Here is a 20,038-nt window from a genome sequence, read left to right as displayed (position 1 = left end):
CTTCAAGGACCCCCATGATCGTCCGTAGTCTTGATCCTGAAAAGGATCCTCTTCGTCGAAAGGATGATAACGAAGATGTGCTAGAGGCAGAAGTGCCTTACCTAGTACAATAGGCGCATTATTGTACTTATCCCAATGCACAAGACCGAACATCTCATATATTGTGAACTTGTTAGCTAGATATAGCTTTGCGCCAACGCGATGCCATTGGATTGGTGTAAAAGATATCTTTCGATACTTGAGATGTATGAATGATATGGGCTTGTTCTATCCCTACAAAGAGATGATGGATTCGGACCCATCACACACCAGGTACGCCGCCAACGCTGGCCTGCGTTCTCTATCCCCATCCCAAAACGACATGTGTTTTGGAAGGTTTTGCTGATGTTGGGTATCTCTCTTACCCACACAATAGTCGCTCCCAAACTGGTTAAGTGTTCACCATGGGAAAAGACCGTGACATCTTGGAGGTCTACATAATAGACCCTAGTCACTATATCTTCGAACAATGCGGAGAGCATTGCTCTTCACGAAGTGGTTCGTGAATGTATATGGATTGGATCCATAATTACGCATGTTCGAACAATTGTGGTTTGAAGTTTACCACAGATGAGCCTACGAGCATTTAGGGTAATGCTACTTGTTTTGAACAAATGATTGTTTTGAACAAATGAGGCAAGACTACATCAAAAGTGATAACACCAAGCATAATCAGTAACAACAGACACTCCTTGAGATCAAAGTGAACTAGGTTCGATCTGAGGACAGCGAGGCAGACTTGTTTACTAAGTCATTGCCCAAATCCACATTCGAGAAACATGTGGCAAGAATTGGCTTGCGGAAATTATCTGAACTCCCATGATCGTAGTCATCAGGGGGAGATGTCTACATGTTCACCTCGAAACGTGAAGGGTGTGTTGTGCTCTTTTTCCCCTTCAACCGAGGTTATTTTTGTCCCACTGGGTTTTTGTTACTCGGCAAGGTTTTTAACGAGGCAACGAGAGAAGCACCGCGTTTGGGCAACACAAGGGGGAGTGTTGAAGGAAAACCTAATTTGTGTTTAGCCCAAACTCTAGGTTACTTGACCTAGTGGTAATAGGATTTAATTAGAAGGATCTAGAATCCTATTCAATGTAGAATTACTTTCCTTGTATGATTGAGAGTCTATGCATTGTAATCCTCTATATAAAGAGGCCCCTATTATCAATGAGAATACACAGCAAATTCCTCTCAAATTCAGTTTCTCTAAAACAGTTTTTTATTTTTTGTTTATCATTTTATTTATCTTTTGTTTGTACATATTGGTCATTTCCTGTAAGTTAACTCTGTCAAATGTAACTTGAAAAAAAAAAAAAAAAAGAGGTCCAAATAGTCATTTTGGAGGTTTGAATAGAAACTCATTTTTTAATTCTCTCTCATCCAAAACACTCTAAGGAGGTCTTCCCTAATACATCATTAAGATTTTTTTAAAGTTTTTTTTTAAGACTATTTTACCCTAACCCATTTGTTACATAGAGAGAGAGAGAGAGAGAGAGAGAGAGAGAGAGAAACAATATATGAGACTTCGCCGGAGTCTCGTCACCGGTGCCGGATTCCGGTCACCGATGCCGGATTCCCCCCAGCTGTCGCCGGATTCTGGTCACCTGCTACCACCCACCGGACTTCTTTGAAAACCTCGCCGAAGATCCCATAGGTCGCCGGAAAATGTTTATTACCCCCCAATAGATATCTATTGTCCCCTAATAGAACTTTCGGTCGCCATAATGAGAATTAATCTTCCTAAATTTAGACAAAAAAATTTTGATTAAAGAAAAAAAAGGAGAAAATTACATCAATTCAAAATGTCTATTGCTCCCAAATAGCCATGTGTTACGAGATAATAAAACTATTTCTTTTTTCTTTTTTTCTTTCCTTTTGTCCACAGTTTACAAAAAAATAAAAATTAAAAATTTGGGCACCTAGAAAACAATATGGGTACCCATGTCCTCTTCTCTCTTCTTTCCAGTTGCAGACCTGGAACCTGGCGGGCAACGGCTATGACTCGGCGACAACCTACCTCAGTTCTTCGGGGTTTCGACCCACGGCAGGAAGCGTGCATAAGATATTCTCGACTACAGGAAGCTCGTCGACGTGGTTAAGAGGACTATATACCCAAAGCAAATGATGTTGTTGGGGAGGAGATTGGAGTCGTATATGTCGATTTATATGGAGGTAGGCGTCATAGACGTCGAATGAGCTGCGGAGATTGGAGAATTAGCTTGAAGAGGTCCAATGAGGAAGGTGGGAGGGAGGGGGTCGGTGGAAAGGCGGAGATAGTTGGATGGGAGGAGCGTGGGGAGGAGAGAGAGAGAGAGAGAGAGAGAGAGAGAGAGAGAGAGAGAGAGAGAGAGAGAGAGAGAGAGAGAGAGAGAGAGAGAGAGAGAGAGAGAGAGAGAGAGAGAGAGAGAGAGAGAGAGAGAGAGAGAGAGAGAGAGAGAGAGAGAGATGACGTAGTTTGTTAATTAGGTTAAGGGAAAAACGGGTCATTTGATGTTAAATTGGGTTAGTGGGAACAAAAATATGTTGCTGGGGTAAGTGAGATAATTTTAGCTCATTTTAGTGCTGTTGGTCAAGGGCCCTTTTATTATTATTCTTGTTAGGGAAATTAATCCCTCCGCCACACAAGTACTAGAAGTAGAGATAGAAAGAAGAAATGGCTAAATACTGTTTAGTACCCTATGGTTTAAGTCCAACATCGATTCAGTCGCTCGACTTTAAATTTCATAAAAAACACCCCTGCATTATCAAATCTCATCTAATAGGTCATTCCATCAATAATCCGTTAGTTGGAGCCGTTAACTCGCTGACGAGGCATGCCATGTCAGATCATGTGGACCCCACCTATCAGACAAATTTCCAAAATTGCCCCTGCCTCTCTCCCAGCTCTAGAAGAACTCGGCTCGAAACTCTGCATCTTCTCTCTGTTTAGAAACACATTAAACCACAAAAATAAACAATCAATCAACATCCGCAAATTAGCATTAGCTGGTGCTACAAGTACTTGGGGCATTATCAACGTCCAAGACAATAATTTCAGCCACCGTGTAACTAACCAGGTCTATTTGACTAATTTTGACTAGACATAGAATTGCTTAAACGTAGAAAAAATGATCGAAATTTCAACATATCCATCTCCAGATCTGCTAGATTCCATATCCACAATCAATATACGAACAAGTAGATTGAAATCAAAACAAATTTCAGATATGAGAAAGACTAGCAGAAACGAAGCAGTCAAAACATACAGATCAAACATCAGATCTCACTAAGAGCAAACTCTAGCTCAGAAATGACTTTAGAAAAGAAAATCAAGCCAGATCTTGAAATTGCAAACATACATATCCATCTTTGGAATGAGCCCTCCGGCAAGATCCGACCCATTCCGATAAGGGCCATACCCATCGAATTAGACCGGTACCCATTTCAGGGATTACGGTGGCCGACGAGGTAGTTGCGGTGAGGAGGGTGAGAAGAAAGACGGTGGAGAGAGAAAGAAGTGGGAAGCCATGGATTTGGGGCTGTAATCTCAGCAATCTTTGAATTTCACTTTTATTTTGGGAATAGAAATGCAACGTTGTACTGACTTAGCCTGGGCTCTCCGTTTGGGTAGGATAGTGGAGTTTGTGTTGGACTTCACCTTCTTCCATGCTTCGTTTAATTGATCCTTGGAACACAAAATTGGAATCGATTAGTTAATAAAAAACACAGAATAGTAAGAGAACCAAAAAAATTGAGAAAAATAGTTAAGAAAATTGAAATTACCATAAAACGGTGCGCATCACCTATGTGGAAATTCAAAATAAAGGTCAGAAATCGTTCGAACACAAAATAAATTTTAACAACAAAAAAGAAGAAGGAGAAGAAGGGGAAAGGGTACCGAATAGGAGCTTCACTTTCCGTTCGTAGACGATGACAACTCCACCTCAAAATAGAGGTTATAGGATGAGGTTCAGGTAATTAGAAGCAGAGAGAGACTGAGAAATTGAGAAAGAGAGTGTGCATAAATAAGCGAAGTAGTTTTACCCATGAGAATACTGGAGAGTCGGAGAGCCATAGGAGCTCTTGGATTCAGAATCTCTTCGCTGTCAAATCATCAACACCAAGAACAAAATTGCATCAACACCAGATATGTAGGGCGAAATTGAAAAATGAAAGTGAAAAGTGAACTGCAAAAGAAGAGTTAGAGAGAGAGATAGAGAGTTAAACCAGATTCTGATGAGGTCGATCTGGTTGAGATTGCTGCGGTTCATCTTGGCATGCATGGTGGCGGCCATCCTTGAATACTAAAAAACAGAGAACGAGTTAACTCAGAACAACAGAGAATTTATGAAGAAATAATTGAAACAAAGAGAGCTTTGCATTTTTTAAGAGTTTCAAGCCAAATTATGCAGAAACAGAGAGAAGAAGAAGAGTTCGAGTCAAAGCCGAGTTCTTCTAGAGCTGGGAGAGAGGCAGGGGCAGTTTTGAAATTTTTCCTGATAGGTGGGGTCCACATGATCTGACATGGCATGCCTCATCAGTGAGTTAATGGCTCCAACTAACGGATTATTGACGGAAGGACCTCTTAGATGAGATTTGATAATGCAGGAGTATTTTTGATGAAATTGAAAGTTTAGAGATTGAATTGATGTTGGGCTCAAACCATAGGGTACTAAACAGTAATTAATAACCAAGTCAAGAAGACAACAAGATTTAATAAGGTTCAGCCGATATCCTTGCCTACGTCTTTGGAGAGTTTCACTTTCACTAATGAGAGAATTACACAAGTACAAGATTACATCACTCAAGTTTATGCCCAGCCTAAGCCCTTGTACACCCTCTCTCAACCTAGAAGATCACTATACCCCAACAACTATTCACACTCTTGAACACAACTCACTTTGCTTTTATACACGAAGACCCTTAGAGTTGCTCTTGATCTCTCATTGCTTGCCTCCACACAAACTTCATTTATTTATACCATTGATAGAAGTTTCTAAAATCACTTCATCAATGCTCTTTCATGAATCAACCACACATCTCCCACATTAACTCCTTAGGAAGACTAAAAGGCCAAAACATGAATGTAACTATGCATTTCTTCCCAATGCATCAATTTGACCATGCATTTACACTCAATACATGCACTTGACCATGCACCAATTTTCCATGCATAGTTGTCACATTGAATGCATAAACCATTAATACCATGCATTCATGCTATGCAAAATATCTCCACCAAGGAGGGATAGGCACCAAACCTCACAATTTTTAACTGTTGAATCAAGATTTATCGAAATATAGAGAGAATTGAGCGAAAATCTCATTTATTATCTAACTTTCCCTTAATTTGAAAATATATGCAATAATTTTCCCTTAATTTGAAAATATATGCAAGAAGCTTTGGGACTTATTTAACGATTTTGGCTTTGAATTTTCTATGCAATAGTGAAAGCATGAAAGATATTACTTCAAACCCTCAACAACTCATTGGTCATTTTATAATGTTATGTGATCTAGGTTATGAGTAAAGGAGCAAACCAATTTCTCCACTCAATCTAACTCATGATTATCGTCAGTTTTATTACCATAATTGAGCACCACTATGAGTAGAAATAAAATCAATTCGCACCAATGAAAAATATTCTGCAAGATTTGGATAAGATCATGAATGATTTGATAACCCACCAAGAGGTGATTAAAGATTTAAAGGTTGGAGCGTGAGTTGTTTCAATCAAGTGTGGAAACAGGAGTAGCTGTAGAGACGAATATAGAAATGCCTAACCAAGCCAAAAACAGGAACATAATTGACTGAGAATCAATTATTCGATACATTCAGGCATAAAGCACTTCACAACTAGAAGGAGAAAAACCCCTAAAAGCACTTGGAGCTGGCAGAACCTGCCACTCAACTTGTAGCTCACCCTTTTCTGCTTCTGATTCAGACAGCCTTCCTATTCCCACATTCAGCCCACATGCCACCACATATATGCTCCCCTCCACCGCGCTAACAGCAAAAGGCCGTCTAAGTGAGTCGCACGGGAACTTGTCCCCGCCGACGTACCGCCATGTGTCCTTATCGTGGTCATAAACCTTCATCGGACAATCTCCATACTCCGAAATCACTAATAACTTGTTGCCCACGACCACGCTGACACCTGTCCACCCTTCCCTCATCCCAGGACTCATATCTCGCCACGCGTCCGTCTTCGAGTCGTAGACAAGGCCGCGTGGCGAGAACATGAAGGGCCACGTCCACCCCTCGGTGACGTACATCTTATCCCCCACCACGTGGGAGTCATACTTGGCAAGTCCAACTGGCATCGTGGCCAGTGTCGCCCATGTGTCATTTTCAGGGTTATAACACTCAATGGCCCTGATCGAGTCATTCTCACGGGTCCCACTACCTCCGACTGCTACGATCTTATTATTGATGGTTCCCGCGTCAAAATACGATCGGGCGGTCGGCATGGGAGCCATGCTGGACCACTGATTGGTAGATGTACGGTATACAATAGTGGACCGCATAGACGATTCCGCGTCCGATCCACCCAACACGACAAGCATCCCCTGACGTGGCAAGGAGGCACACGCTAACCCCGGTGGACTCGCGAGCTTGGAATAATGCCCCGGCATCGGAGGTAGGACAAACCAACGGCCCGATCGAGGGTCGAGCGCTTGCCACTGAATCCTGGCCGTCGATTTGTTGAAGGCGAAAACGAAAAGATAAGGCAGCGGGAGCGAAAGTGACTTCTTGCAGTGAAGAAAAGCCGGGTCTGAAATGGCTCTCCTCCACGAAGCAGAGACCGAACGCACCAAAGCTTGGTACGGATACGGAAGGTAAACAAGACACAGCTCGGCCACCTCGTCTGGAAGTCCAGGAATCAACGGCTCAGATTTGTTGCTTCTGCTTCTGCTCCTTTCTACGTCAGAATTCTCAGTTTCTGGGGTTGATGCAGAGGAAGTCAGAGCTGCCATTGTTGAAAAACCCATGGACATAGAAGCTATTCTTCCACTATATCACAACTACCCAGATGGAGAAAAGGCTGTGAAAGCTTAAGTAGCTAGAGATTTCAGAGTGCACACAAGTGTTTGACGATTTGACTCGGGGAGTTAGGGTAGTAGTACTTGTGTGGCTGTGTTGAGCATTCTATTGAGTGTTTGGTATATATATATAGTGAGAAAGAGAAGAAAGAGATCATGTAGATGACGAAGCAAAGATTCACTTTGCGGAGAAAGGTAGGGAGAATTATTGGGTCGTCAAAGGAAGTGGAGTTGTTTATGGTAATTGGGTCACTTTGGAGTGGAGTTATTCTAATGGCGTATGCATTTAGAACGCGGAATATAAGGTGGGTTTTAGATGAAAAGAAGTAGAACACATATACACCGGCGGATCCGAGAGAAAAAGACTTGTGTGGGATTAAACAATTGGAGCAAGAAGACGAAGATTTAGTGGAATGCGGTGGGATTGTTTTTTGTTTTTTTAACAGAGATGAATACCTTGTTCAAGGGTACAAAGGGTTGGAGGAGTTTTGGTGAATTTAAATAAGGGGCAGCTCCATTGGGTTGGTTGGGGTTAGATCCAATTGAAGCAGAGCGGTGCATGATGTGGGGAAAGTGATGATATAAAAGTTGTGGGGTAGAAGAAGAATTGATGAATCGAAAATGAACTTCATGGAGATATAGAGAAAGACTTATGATCACGTTACTTTAATCGTGTGTGCCCCATGATAGTGGTTTTTGGCCCACCTCCATTGTGGTATGATTAGGGTTAGAGACCCAGCAATTGTGGTGTTTTTGCTTAGGTGATAAGCATCTCTTTGGGATTTTCAGTCCATGTAGTATCTTCTATAGATCGTATTGTCAAATAGTTTAGTATGCTAATCTAGATTGACAAGTATCATCTTTATTTATTTATTATTATTATTTTTTTTTTTTACAGAAGTTATAATATGATATCATTTTTTTTTCAATGAAATTCAATATTTATATTCATCACAAGTCAGAATAGGCCGATACATACCCTTCCGCTGATAGACAGACAAGAAGCTAGTGGTAGTACTCATAGATGATACATACATATAGTTAGGGCTGTCAATGGGTCGTGTCGGGTTGGGTTCGTGTTGGGTCAAGATATTTGTCGTGTCGCAAGATACAAACTCAAACCCAACTCATTTAATAATAGTGTCAAAAATTTAAACCAAAACCCAACCTATTTATTAAACGGGTTACCCGTTTCCAACTCGCTTAACCCATTTAATAAATAGGATGTGTCGTGTTTGACAAAATGACCCATTTAAAGGATAACAATGCGACCCATTTAACTAAAAAAATGCATAAATTGATTAAATTCACTAAAAACTCCACAAGACGAAGAATATAAATAATTATATATAATTCATAAATAATTAAATCCAATAATTATAAAGCAAAATATTTCAAATTGTCTAATCCTATGATCAAATACTCCCAACGTCTGAAATTTCAAGATAAAGTATAGCATAATAGGGTTATACGGGTTCACTTCGTATTGGCACGTTGACCCGTGGCCGACCCATTTATTAAATGGGTCATGACGGGTTGACCCATGGCTGACCCGCTTTTTAATCGTGCGGGTTTCGAGTCGTGTCGGAATTGACAGCCCTACATATAGTCCTACTCATTATACATTCAAAAACGTAGAAATAGCGGATAACCTCCTTCGGTACTACTCCAGAGACGCTAGAGAGACATATAGCATAAAAATGCCTAGTTTCCTAATACAAGGAATTCTTGTAAATAGATAAACTAAAAACATAAAGATGGGCCTAGGGCAAAACACCCCAGCCCAAAAAGGACAGTCCCATGAAAAGAGGCTTAAACTCGGGTCTAGCAAAGATTGGTTGGACCCAAGCCCAAACTTCATCTTCCTCAGCCGACTGGCCATGCATACAACTCCGGCGTAGTTCCAGCGGTCTCCCCCGCCGTACCCTTGCGTCGTCCCAATCGACCCACACCGCTACAACCTCCGCCACCACGCTCTAAGTCTCAAAGCCCCACACCGAGCTACGCTGCCACAAAACCCGTTGCACCACGTCATGCTCCCTGATCCCCGCCCAGTCACCTCCGACTCGCCAGATCTGGAAATCCCTCGATGAGGTGCCCCTTCATGTACACACAGCCACCCGGCTTGAAGCTCCGTCGTTCGGACTCGTCGCCAAGCCATCCAGCCCAAATCCCGAGCCATAACCTTATCCAAGAAACTCCTAGGCATAATTAGAATCCTCGTCCGACAGCAGCCCCTCACCGGCGAGGTGAGCCATCGCCAACAATGAGCGCCACCGGATGAGAACAAGTTTTCAACCCTAGACACCGATCAGTCCGAGTTTTGCGGAGCTCTTCAACTTCAATTGACTATTATAATATGATATCATGAATATGAGTGTATAAATACAAATCAAGTTGATAGTCGATATATTTTATTTAAAATTAAAGGCGAAGATGTTATTTGTTGATCATATTCATACCCTCTATCTTACCGAACTAATTGAGTTTTAAGATTATTATGTCGCTATTTTTTAAATGATGAACTAAAATTTTAAATTAATTGGAAGTAACAGAAATAGGGAGATGCGTTTGACAAAGAAGTGTGCAAAACCACACATTATATATAATATCGTTTTGTAATTACAATTGAACAATTTAACTATTTGGTTTTTTTTTTTTTCTGATCATATCAATAACTAGTCTTTTTGTGAGTCGAACTCACAACCTCCTACTTACAAATGGGAGACTTATGTCACTACACCAAATGGTACTGGCCAACTATTTGATTTGAATAGTATTTTAGATGAATAATTAAATGGTTGAAAATCTAAAGAAAAATAAAATGGTTATGCACATAAGAATCTATTAAAAAAATACCTCCACCTTCTAACTTCTAACTAGTTTCTTTCTTGGTTGCAGCAACAAAATGTAGGACCATGTATTGCTAGGCTACTAGCTACACAATTTGCGTATTAAAAGTTAGTGTTTTCATTTTCAAGGCTTTTGTGATATACCTTACCTACACACTTAAACACCACATGAAATTGTGGACCAAAATTATTAAAGCGTTATTTTTTGAAGTCTTGAAGATAAGTCCGGTATTTCATTATCAAATTTAATTCATTCAAATTATATCAACACCATTTGAGTGATAAGCTAGGACCACAATAGTTACGTCTATTTTTGTGTCGTTGAAATTTCCATGCACCTGCCCTCTTCATGTGTGAGGGTCTAATTATTCATAAATTTTGTTTGTTAAACAATCTAATATATCTATGGGGGAGGATTCAGTGCACTGATATAAATAGATTGTTAGATTATATAAAATACACTCTTAGATTATTAATAAAAATACTAATTATAAATATCAAGGGTTGAGATCATCTTATAAGTGTTGGGTCATTTGTACCGTTGGTGCATAGTATACATCATCATGAATCTAAAAATATTGCAAATAAAACCATGCAATTTTTGAAACTGATTTTAAGGACCAAAACCAAAAAGAGAAATGAATGCAGCACATGGACTTTGGAAAAAAAAAAAAACACAAAAGAAGCTAAGAATTTGTTTGCCCACCACAAAAAAAAAAAAAAAATGAAATGAAGTGTTATGTCATTTTCTCGTGTTCCAGAAGAAATCTGATCCCTTTTTCAGAATTCCCTGAGCTGTTTTTGCAGGCTATTGGGGTTAGTTTGAACATCTTGGTTAATTTCATAGGCACTGCTTATCCAAATCAAATTATTTAAACGAATGGACAAATGAAGCTTCATCTTTTACTATTGCAGCTACCTTCATTTGAGCTCCACCCATATCATTTCATAGTTGCCGTCAAAGTGTGAAAAGTGGGAGGTGGTCGCTTTAGAAATTCTGAGCATGAAGCTCAAAAAGTTGACTCTGATGTGTCGTTTATTCTACCATGAATCATAAACAAAGACGTGAATGATGGCTTAAATGTGGACGAGTTCAGGTAGGGTGAGGTTCGTCAGTTATGTTTACAATAAATTTATATTATTTCATGATTTTTTTCATTTTTAACGTTATACGGAATTATAACTTTAAATGTCGCATGTTGTCTTAAATAAGTCGTACATGGGAAGAAATTTTGGAGTTGATCGCTTATAATGTCACTTTAGTATCAAAGTATGAAGAAGATGGTGGGGAAGTGCATCAACCGGCATGGTTTTTTGCAATGAGAATATCACTTTCGCAAGGGAAAAAACAAGGTCATACTTAGTTGCTTGCCTGACAGGCGCGCATGTGTTTTCAACTATTTAAAAAAGTGCCTTTTTGTTTGAAGGAATTGGTCTCCATGTCCACCTCGTTTTGTACGATATTGATGGTGTTTTTCAACTCAATTGCATTATGTCTATGGTCGATAGGAAATGTTGTCTTATCACACTTATTTATGTTACAGTTTTCACGGTACATACATGACAAGTTGAAATTTAAAGAGAAAAGTAAAGCAAAAATATGAGGATTTCAAAGAACATGGAAATCATTTTTCTGTTATCATCGCTCATATGATGTATTATCATGATCACACATTTGATGATATAAGTAGTCAGTCGCAAAAAACTTTCACATGTACTCGATAGTAAGAAGCAGAGAAACGTAACCAAAACAAGTAGTCTGATAGTGCGACATAACGTGATCCTTAGGGCGATAAAACTCAATTAGACAGAACTCTGAACAAAGGAAGAAGTGCCACCCGCAGAGATTGGGCTTGCAATAATCGCGAAAGTGAATTTGAAGTTATATCATGTTTGGGCCGGGCCTTAGTGAGAGAAAAGATCATTGGGCCTGTATGGCAGCAGAAGCCCATAAGAGACTTTTACCCGCCAAACGGCTTCTCCGTCTGAGACTGACAGACATTATCCGTAGATGGCCGATGGGTAGCTCTCTCACTCTTTTTCACCATAAACAATGCAAGCCTTCTCGCCCTCCTTCGCCGTCTGTTCCTATTTTCCGATACGACGCTGTCGCATCACCACCGCCTCTCCCCGCAAATCCAACCTCAAGCGACTCACCTCCCGCGTCGTCCAACTCACTCGCCGACGACAGCTCCACCAGGTCCGGTCCTCCTCCTCATTTTTTTTTGGTTCGGAAATTTTCTTCTTCTTCTTCTTCTTCTTCTCAATTTTGATGATTTTGTTTTGTGTAGATAATGGAGGAGATAGAGATCGCTAGAGAACGGTACGGGAAGCTGAACACGATAGTGATGAACGCGGTGGTGGAGGCGTGTGTCCATTGCGGCGACATCGACTCTGCACTTAAGGTGTTCGACGAAATGTCTAAGCCGGGGAGCTGTGGCGTTGATACTGTCACATATGCTACACTTTTGAAGGTACTATTTCTCTTTTTTCTTTTTTTGAATTTGGATGCCATGGATTTGATAATGTGTTTTGTTATAAAGGGATTGGGCGGGGCGAGGAGAATCGATGAGGCATTTGAAGTGCTTGAATCCGTTGAACGCGGTGTTGCTGTGGGAAGTCCAAAGTTGTCAGCACCTCTTATTTTTGGACTGCTGAATGCTTTGGTTGAAGCAGGTTAGAAATGCAAATTACAATGCGCACATTGCAATGTTGTGATTCTAGAACAGCCAACTGTAGTACCTAATTTGAATATATTTTTTTTTTTGGCTTGATTACTCGGTACGCTCTGTTTTTATGTTCTCATAAATGTACATGTGCTGCTTGCATGTTGCTGTAGTGCAGGAGATTTACGCCGAGCTAATGGACTTCTTGCACGGTATGGTTTTCTGCTTCGAGAAGGTGGCAGTCTTTCGCTCAGAGTCTACAACTTATTAATGAAGGTTCTGCACTCACCTATATGTAATTCTTTAAGAGACTTGCACAAAACGAAAGTTTTAGTTGTTTCTTCCCTAAACAAGAACTGAGCTTTGAAAGACAGATACAGTTATTTTGCACATGGATTATCGTAAACTTGCAAGTCTAATTACTTAAGGGTTTGCTGCTTTTGATTTTCAGGGATGTATTAATTCAGGCCTTCCTCAGGGTGCGATAGACATGCACAACGAATTAATACGTCTAGGGTTGAAGCCTGATAGGCTCACCTATAATACTCTAATATCTGCATGTGTAAAAGCTGGGAAGTTGGATGCCGCAATGCAATACTTTGAGGAAATGAAGGTCCCAAGCTATATGAAAGGCCAGTTTAGAGCCTGTGTATAATATTCTTATAGTTTTAGTTTGTCGGCTGCATCAAGGAAGTTACTGAAATATTGTTCCGTTTTGTAGGATGAAGCGCAGAAATTTAGTGATGCTGGTCTATTCCCTGATGTCATCACCTATAGTACATTGCTTAAGGTCTGCATATTTTTGTTTCATTTACTTTCATGAAGTTATATGAAAGTGCTTGTACTGGAACAGCTGGATTTTTTTGTCCCCTTCCCCTTCATTGAGGAATTGGCAACTTTATTTTTTATTTTTTGTTGGCAAATAACGATAAATTTTCAGTTCCTATCATCAAGCAAACTGTGATGTTTTGTGTTCCAATATCTTCTCTGGCAGGGTTTTGGGGATTCCAAAGACATCCTTATGGTTCATAAGATTGTTTCAGAAATGAAAACATATATTGGTTTGTTCATTGATCGAACAGCATATACGGCAGCAGTTGATGCTTTGCTAAATTGTGACGCAATAAAGGGTATGCTGTACATAAAACAAATTAAGTTGCCAAAATTTTCTTATGCCTTCTGATTTGAAATGCCATTTGCTCCATTGTACATTCTGCAACATCACATATGTCAACCACACCAATTATTCTGCTCAGTGGCTGGACTAGTTAAAAAAATTCTGTCCTTTTGCTTATCACATTTAGAAAGATGCTGGATTTTTGACGTGTTAAAATTTGAAGTTACTGCTTCTGCTTCTAACAATAAATATTTTCTGATGCTTAGGTGCTTTATGTATTTTTGGAGAATTACTAAAGCAGGCTGGTGGAAATCCAGAGTTGCGACCCAAACCTCACCTCTATCTTTCCTTGATGCGTGCCTTTGCTGTTAGAGGAGATTATGACACAGTAAACAGTCTGCATAAGCACATGTGGCTAGATACTGCTGGAACTATCTACCCAATGATTCATGAAGAAGCTGATCATCTTGTAATGGAGTCAGCTTTAAATGATGGGCAGGTACGATATGAACTCCCCTATGGTCTTCTTCAATGGGGTGTTACTGCATAAGTCTCTTTCATTTCCTGATTAGTAATTACCTGGATGATGTTAGAGCCATTTGGATGGTGGTTTTAAAATCCAGGTACTTCACAGGATAAAGAGCCTTCCTTTAGATTTTGTATTTCTCCGTAGTACTAATAAATGCACATCCGTAGTTCAGTCACTGATTACTTTTGCTGCAACGTGATTAGCAAGAGAAGTTGACTACTATTTGCCATTTTGATATGATATTCTACTTTTGGTTTTGTCAGGTAGATTTGGCCAAAAATTACCTTGGAACCATCATTACAAGGTGGAAGAGAATAGCGTGGACAAGTCGAGGAGGCATGGTATGTAATTTTCTTTTATCTTCCAGGACTATGTATGAAAGAAAATAGAACTAATATGACCATTTGTTTGCTGTTGACTTCTCTGGCATTAGAGTACCTGTTGATGACTTAAATTATTGTAACGGATATAAATTTCCACCATAATGTTATAGATATTTCTAAACATTTTAGGATTCAAGTTCTATGCCATTCAAGTTCTCTTGACACTTCAAACCAATATCAAGAAACTTGCTTTAAGGATTTTGTCACTTAACTGGCACTTTTCTCATTTAAGTTCAAAACATTTAGTTGAATGTTCATTTTTAGATATGTGGTTGGTTTACTATTATACCTTTTACTTGAAATTTTATTACACTACATGTTAGTGTTTTTCAGTTTCCTAGTCTAATTTCATTTGTATAATTTCTGGTCTTGTACTGCAGGTTGCTCTACGCACAGAGGCCTTGTTGGGAAACACAAAATCGATATTGACTCCTTATCTACTTCCTCAGGTCCTTGCATATTCCTTGCTTTTAGAATTGTAGGGAAGATTACCATACATTACCTAATGTCCTAAAAGACTTGGAGAATATTCTGTCATGTATAGGGTATGAGTGTATGTTAGATGCTTCGTATTGGATCTACAAACTGGGTGGCTGTAGTTAACTTTTGTTGTCTGCTATTTACACCTTTTGGATTTAGGTATTGGCTAGTGATCCGATTGAGAGTGTGATGATGCCCTTTGAAGCAGCTCGGCCACTTCTTGGGACTGTGAAGTTGAGTGAGGTGGCTATGCGTTTCTTTAGAGATTCAGCAGTGCCTATCATAGATGACTGGGGTAACTGCATTGGAGTATTGCACCGTGAAGACTGTACAGAGGTAATTATTATGATGTTGCAAACCAAATGCTTTCTTTTCTTTCTGGGTACAGTGATAGATCTTCTCTCTACATTTCATATTTATTGGAACAAGCATATTTGTCTTGACAGCTATACATATCATGAGCTAATGCAAGTATGCATGCTATTTTGTAGTTGGATGCCCCTCTTTCTTCAATGATGAGAAGCCCACCTCCCTGTGCGGTAACAACAACATCGATTGGCCATGTGGTGGATCTAATTGTGAAGCACAGATTCAAAATGGTAGTCGTAGTAAACCATAGCTCCTTGTTTGGTGGTACTGCAAATTTGAGGGCTGTTGGTGTTTTTACAGCTGAGCAACTGTGTAAACTTGTCACACCAGTATCAGAAACACCACGATTGAAACCTTCTTTCTGTAGAAGTTTAACAATGTGCTGTGTATGAGACTAATATCCTCCTTGTAAATACAATTTTGTTATATATTGTAGTGAAAACATTTTTTCAAGGGTTTAGACTTTATAAGCTAAAGTTTTTGGATTCGGAATTTGAGTATCATAAGATTGTAATCGACAATAAATGTTATCTACAGAAAACGACTTAAATTTTCTTTTTGTTTGAAAGTCTATATTTTTATTGTGTAATTGCAAAAGTTTCTAATAAAAAATAAAATCAGAGGGTATGCACTTTTATTGATGAAGAGTTCGTTTGTTCGTCAACCAAAAAACTATCATAAATAAGCATAAAAAAAACATGACACTATTATGATGAATATTGCATCGAAACCTACCATAAAACTAAAATAAAAACGGGACATACTTATGCCGGTAAATTTTTGCTTGAGTAAAGGCTTTAAAGTGATATACTTTTGGTTTTGCTTACTGATATCTGTCACAGAAATAAATATAAAACAGTTTCTTAACTAATTGGATTGATTTAGTTGAAGCATGCTAGACTGCAAGTGGGGCGGACGCTACAGGCTTCTCTTGGTAACAAGAGGTCTCTAGTTAAACGTCCCTTGGAGATGAGTCATACCCAAGTTACTCTCGGCCCCAAAGTGGTAGCTCAATGATGGCCGAGTTTTTGTACAAAAAAAAAAGGGAGTATAAAACAGGGTACCAAAACGCACCGTTTGCTCTGTGACCGGCTGTGTTGCATATCAGATTATCACAAACACTGAAAATGAACTAGGCATCAAAATCGCAGCTGTAAAACCCTAGGTTTATCGAAGACGGGCGAGAATGGCGCTGAGGACGAAGGAGATGATGAGGAGCGTGATGAAGAAATTCGGAGACAAAAACCTAAACCCCCGATTGAAACAGGAGCTCAAGAAGAATCGCTTGCCCGACCCCAAAATCGTCATGGGCCGAGCCCAACGTGGCATCTTCGCCGGCCGCCACATCCAGTTCGGCAATAACGTCAGCGAAGACGGCGGCAACAAGTTTGTATCTTCCCCAATTTCTCTTGCTTTTCAATTTTTAAGGCCAAAGTTTGAGTCTTTGAGCTCTGTTACATTGATTCTATAGCTTTTCTTTTAAACCCTAATTTCTTACCCTAACAATGCTAAAGATCAAGGCTTTTGAGCCTAAAGTATTGAAAATGATTAGTGACTTGATTATATTCGATTTGATTTGCTTTGAATGTGTTATACTGTGTGTTTCTAATTTCTGATTATTCTCAAATGTTGAAGTAAAAGAGTTGTTGAGGTTGGTAGTGGTGCTATGGTGTTAGCATTTTGATCATTGTTGATGTAGAAATTGTATTCTCAAGTTATTGGAGCTAGCTTGAGCTGGGTTTTATCACGAAAAAAAACTATTATGCATTCGCTTTTGTGACTATGGGTAGTTGTCTCTTCTAAGGATTCTAGATAATGTGGCCAAGTGCCCGGAAAATACTAGAGGTGTGTGAGTCTCATATTTGTCTGTTGCCAGGTTTAGATTGTTTTGTAGTTTACTGTTTTCTTTATGCATGTTATACTGCAATTTGTAAAACTGGTTTAGCGTATATGAATGCACTTTAAAGTTGTTTTGGGCTGTTTATAAGTTGCAAGAATGGATTATTTATCAACCATAAATTGTTGATGGTGATAGGACAAGGAGGAATTGGAAGCCAAATGTGCAGGAGAAGCGGCTCTTCAGTTACATACTAGACCGCCAGATTCGAGTCAAAGTCACTACCCATGCTTTGCGTTGCATAGACAAGGCAGGTGGGATTGATGAGTACTTTCTGAAAACTCCTTACCACAAGATGGACACCGAAATGGGCCTTGTCTGGAAAGCCAAAATTGAAAAGCTGTATGAAGAGGTTGGGCAGACAGGGGGATATGCTTTCCTACAACCTAAAGATGAAGCCAAGGTTGAACAGGAATTTAAAGAACTAAAACTAGATGAGAGGGAAGTCAAGAGACAGATGTATGGTTGGTCGAAGAAACTAAAACAGATCGAGGAACGAAAAGACAACCAAATCAGTGATAAAGAAGCTCATGAGGAAGGTGCAGGAATAGGAGAAGGAAGCTCTCACATAGAGGATCATGAGCAGTTGGTTGCAAACTCCTGAATTGAAACTCTTGAACCAGCTTTTGGGATGTTCTCATTTTTGTCAGCTACACCCATTTCTGGAATTTTGTCTCTTCAGGATTTTCAGGGTAATTCAATTCTAGCCATAGCCAGCTTATAAAGCAGAAATTTGTGATCCTTTCTGATTGTGAAAATTCAGTTCCTTGTGGCTTTATATACAATTTTGTATCAAATAATTATCATACTGTGCTTTTGAAATTTGATGAACCCTTTGCAATGGGGATGAAGATTCATTTAGCTGCATTTTAGTCTATAAAAGTTGTAAGGCATATGAATAATCTGAACGTGGTAAGATGGGCAAATATTGATGGATCCACATTTGGATTTAATTCCTTTGCTGCATCTTTAACAGGAGGTGTCATGGAATGTAACTAATATGACCATTTTCTCAAGAAACTGCTCAAGGATTTTGTCATTCAACTCGCACTTTTTTCATTCTAGTTCAAAACATTTGGGTGAATAGTAGATTTAGATATGTTGGTAGTTGACTACTATACCTTTTATATGGTTAATTGTGCGAAGATCTACATTGCTTAAGGTCACGAAGACTTGGCAATGTTCTTGTTTTTTTTCAGCTATACACCCCATTTCTGGAGTTTTGTGCCTCTTCAGGATTTTCCGAGTAATTCTACACTTTGCCGGCTAGCTGATAAGCAGAAATAGTTATATATCTTTTTCTGATTGTGGAAATTCACATGACATTCCTGAGTGTCTTATATTCAATTCTGTATCAAATAATTATTATACTATGCTTTTGATGTGCCCTTCGAAAGGGTGAAGATTCATTTAGCCATGTCAAAAACTCAAAATCAATGAAACAGAAATAACATCCAGTCCGGACCGAGTCATCTTACTAGAGTTGTACCTCTTGCTTCCATTCACTCCCTGTTTCAGAAATAACGTGGATGATGATGTCCGAATATACTGTTATTCATTTTCTACTTCCTGTCACTGTGTTTCCATTATATGCCTGATGACGTCGCTGCTAATTGCATCCTTCTTTCTCAATGTGATTGATCTCTCCCTCTTGATCATGGTGATTATTATCATACTGTAAAGAGGGCTATATTCATGTTCAGTTTCCTCCTGAATTTTACCTCATGTTTTACGGCACATCAAAGTTTATACCGACTCAGGCTTAGTCAGCATAGCTTTCAAATCCTTAGTTAGCAAGTTATGGCCCCATGACAACTATATCTTGTTCCTACATTACAATTAAACGATTACTTGACAACTCTTCCATTACTGATTACTGAAAACATCTCTTTCACACTTCACACTTGCCAATACTCCCCCTCTTTTCCCTTTAAAGTCATATATGTAACCAAATTATACCTGTAATTTGGACTTAAATAAATAAATAAATAAAAATTAACAATAGCTGTAGAACCTGTCACATCCAGAATTCTAACACGCCAATGACTCAATCATTCTCTAACACGCTCTCTAGTGACCCACAAAGTCATAGCAGTTTCTTGCTCAAGAATCTTCTCAGTTATATAAAAGCGAAGCCCTCTTCATTAATCACCACCATATTCATTTCCAACAGGACAACATTATAGTCATGGGCAGAGTCAGGAGTTCGTCACTTGTTAGTCACCTGAAGAGAGCAGTGAAGAAAGTGAGACTCATTTTGCTTGGCCTTAAACTACAAAGGTGGCGCGTAGCTTCAATTCTTGGATGTGGTGCAACTAAAAGGCGGTGCTTGAGCTTCAATGACAGATTGGGTTTGCAGGGCTGCATAGAAGAAGTTGATACATCTGATGATCAGAATAGCTCACACTTGAGAAGAGTTCATAGCACAATCAGTCGTTCTTCTTCGATTGATTATGAGGATGTTGATCAAAGGGCTGATGCATTCATTGCTAATTTTCGACGGCAGCTCAGATTAGAGAGACAGGTTTCTCTGGAGCTAAGCTACTGCCGGAGGGAGAGTTTTTAGAGACAAGAGAGTTCATTGTTTTGTTTATCTCTATTGCAGTTTTTAGAGACAAGAGAGTTCATTGTATTACTAGTTCTGAATTGAGTGATTAGTTTGTTATCTACAACTGCTGAGTTT

The 20,038-nt window shown here is 39.4% G+C and overlaps 3 protein-coding genes across 8 annotated transcripts; 2 read left to right on the top strand and 1 right to left on the bottom strand.

The window, feature by feature from the left end:
* Positions 1 to 5,690: 5,690 nt before the first annotated feature.
* LOC112172270 (F-box protein AFR) lies at positions 5,691 to 7,513 on the bottom strand. The gene has a single exon (XM_024309547.2). It carries the CDS (start codon positions 7,015 to 7,017, stop codon positions 5,854 to 5,856), a length of 1,164 nt encoding a protein of 387 aa, XP_024165315.1. The 5' UTR covers positions 7,018 to 7,513; the 3' UTR covers positions 5,691 to 5,853.
* A 4,390-nt stretch (positions 7,514 to 11,903) lies between these two features.
* On the top strand, positions 11,904 to 15,934 carry LOC112172728 (pentatricopeptide repeat-containing protein At5g10690). Of its 6 annotated transcripts, none has more exons than XM_024310193.2 (12): positions 11,904 to 12,114; positions 12,206 to 12,388; positions 12,458 to 12,590; positions 12,759 to 12,856; positions 13,032 to 13,193; positions 13,302 to 13,370; positions 13,575 to 13,710; positions 13,964 to 14,196; positions 14,490 to 14,567; positions 14,990 to 15,058; positions 15,249 to 15,425; positions 15,581 to 15,934. In XM_024310193.2, exons 1-12 carry the CDS (start codon positions 11,968 to 11,970, stop codon positions 15,848 to 15,850), a joined length of 1,755 nt encoding a protein of 584 aa, XP_024165961.1. In that variant the 5' UTR covers positions 11,904 to 11,967; the 3' UTR covers positions 15,851 to 15,934. The 6 variants fall into 6 exon arrangements, with proteins under 6 accessions (XP_024165961.1, XP_040363741.1, XP_040363742.1 ...); XM_040507807.1 differs by having other exon boundaries at positions 12,759 to 12,875; positions 13,009 to 13,193; XM_040507808.1 differs by having other exon boundaries at positions 12,206 to 12,590; positions 13,059 to 13,193.
* Positions 15,935 to 16,528: 594 nt separating this feature from the next.
* On the top strand, positions 16,529 to 18,222 carry LOC112174756 (54S ribosomal protein L24, mitochondrial). The gene is made up of 2 exons (XM_024312548.2): positions 16,529 to 16,844; positions 17,494 to 18,222. Exons 1-2 carry the CDS (start codon positions 16,645 to 16,647, stop codon positions 17,957 to 17,959), a joined length of 666 nt encoding a protein of 221 aa, XP_024168316.1. The 5' UTR covers positions 16,529 to 16,644; the 3' UTR covers positions 17,960 to 18,222.
* Positions 18,223 to 20,038: the final 1,816 nt, after the last annotated feature.

This window comes from Rosa chinensis, chromosome 6, assembly GCF_002994745.2.
Source record: "Rosa chinensis cultivar Old Blush chromosome 6, RchiOBHm-V2, whole genome shotgun sequence".
Lineage (NCBI taxonomy): Eukaryota > Viridiplantae > Streptophyta > Magnoliopsida > Rosales > Rosaceae > Rosa > Rosa chinensis.
Note: the sequence above shows the minus strand (reverse complement) of the source record. Positions and strands in the feature narration are given on the sequence as shown.

Bases quoted from the DNA above. Each gene is read 5' to 3' on its own strand.
- LOC112174756 (XM_024312548.2), top strand. From the start codon at position 16,645: ATGGCGCTGAGGACGAAGGAGATGATGAGGAGCGTGATGAAGAAATTC. The intron at 16,845-17,493 runs GTTTGTATCTTC...TGATGGTGATAG, and splicing joins AGCGAAGACGGCGGCAACAA to GACAAGGAGGAATTGGAAGC.
- LOC112172270 (XM_024309547.2), bottom strand. From the start codon at position 7,017: ATGTCCATGGGTTTTTCAACAATGGCAGCTCTGACTTCCTCTGCATCA.
- LOC112172728 (XM_040507805.1), top strand. From the start codon at position 11,968: ATGCAAGCCTTCTCGCCCTCCTTCGCCGTCTGTTCCTATTTTCCGATA. The intron at 14,568-14,989 runs GTATGTAATTTT...CTTGTACTGCAG, and splicing joins GGACAAGTCGAGGAGGCATG to GTTGCTCTACGCACAGAGGC. The intron at 15,426-15,580 runs GTAATTATTATG...GCTATTTTGTAG, and splicing joins ACCGTGAAGACTGTACAGAG to TTGGATGCCCCTCTTTCTTC.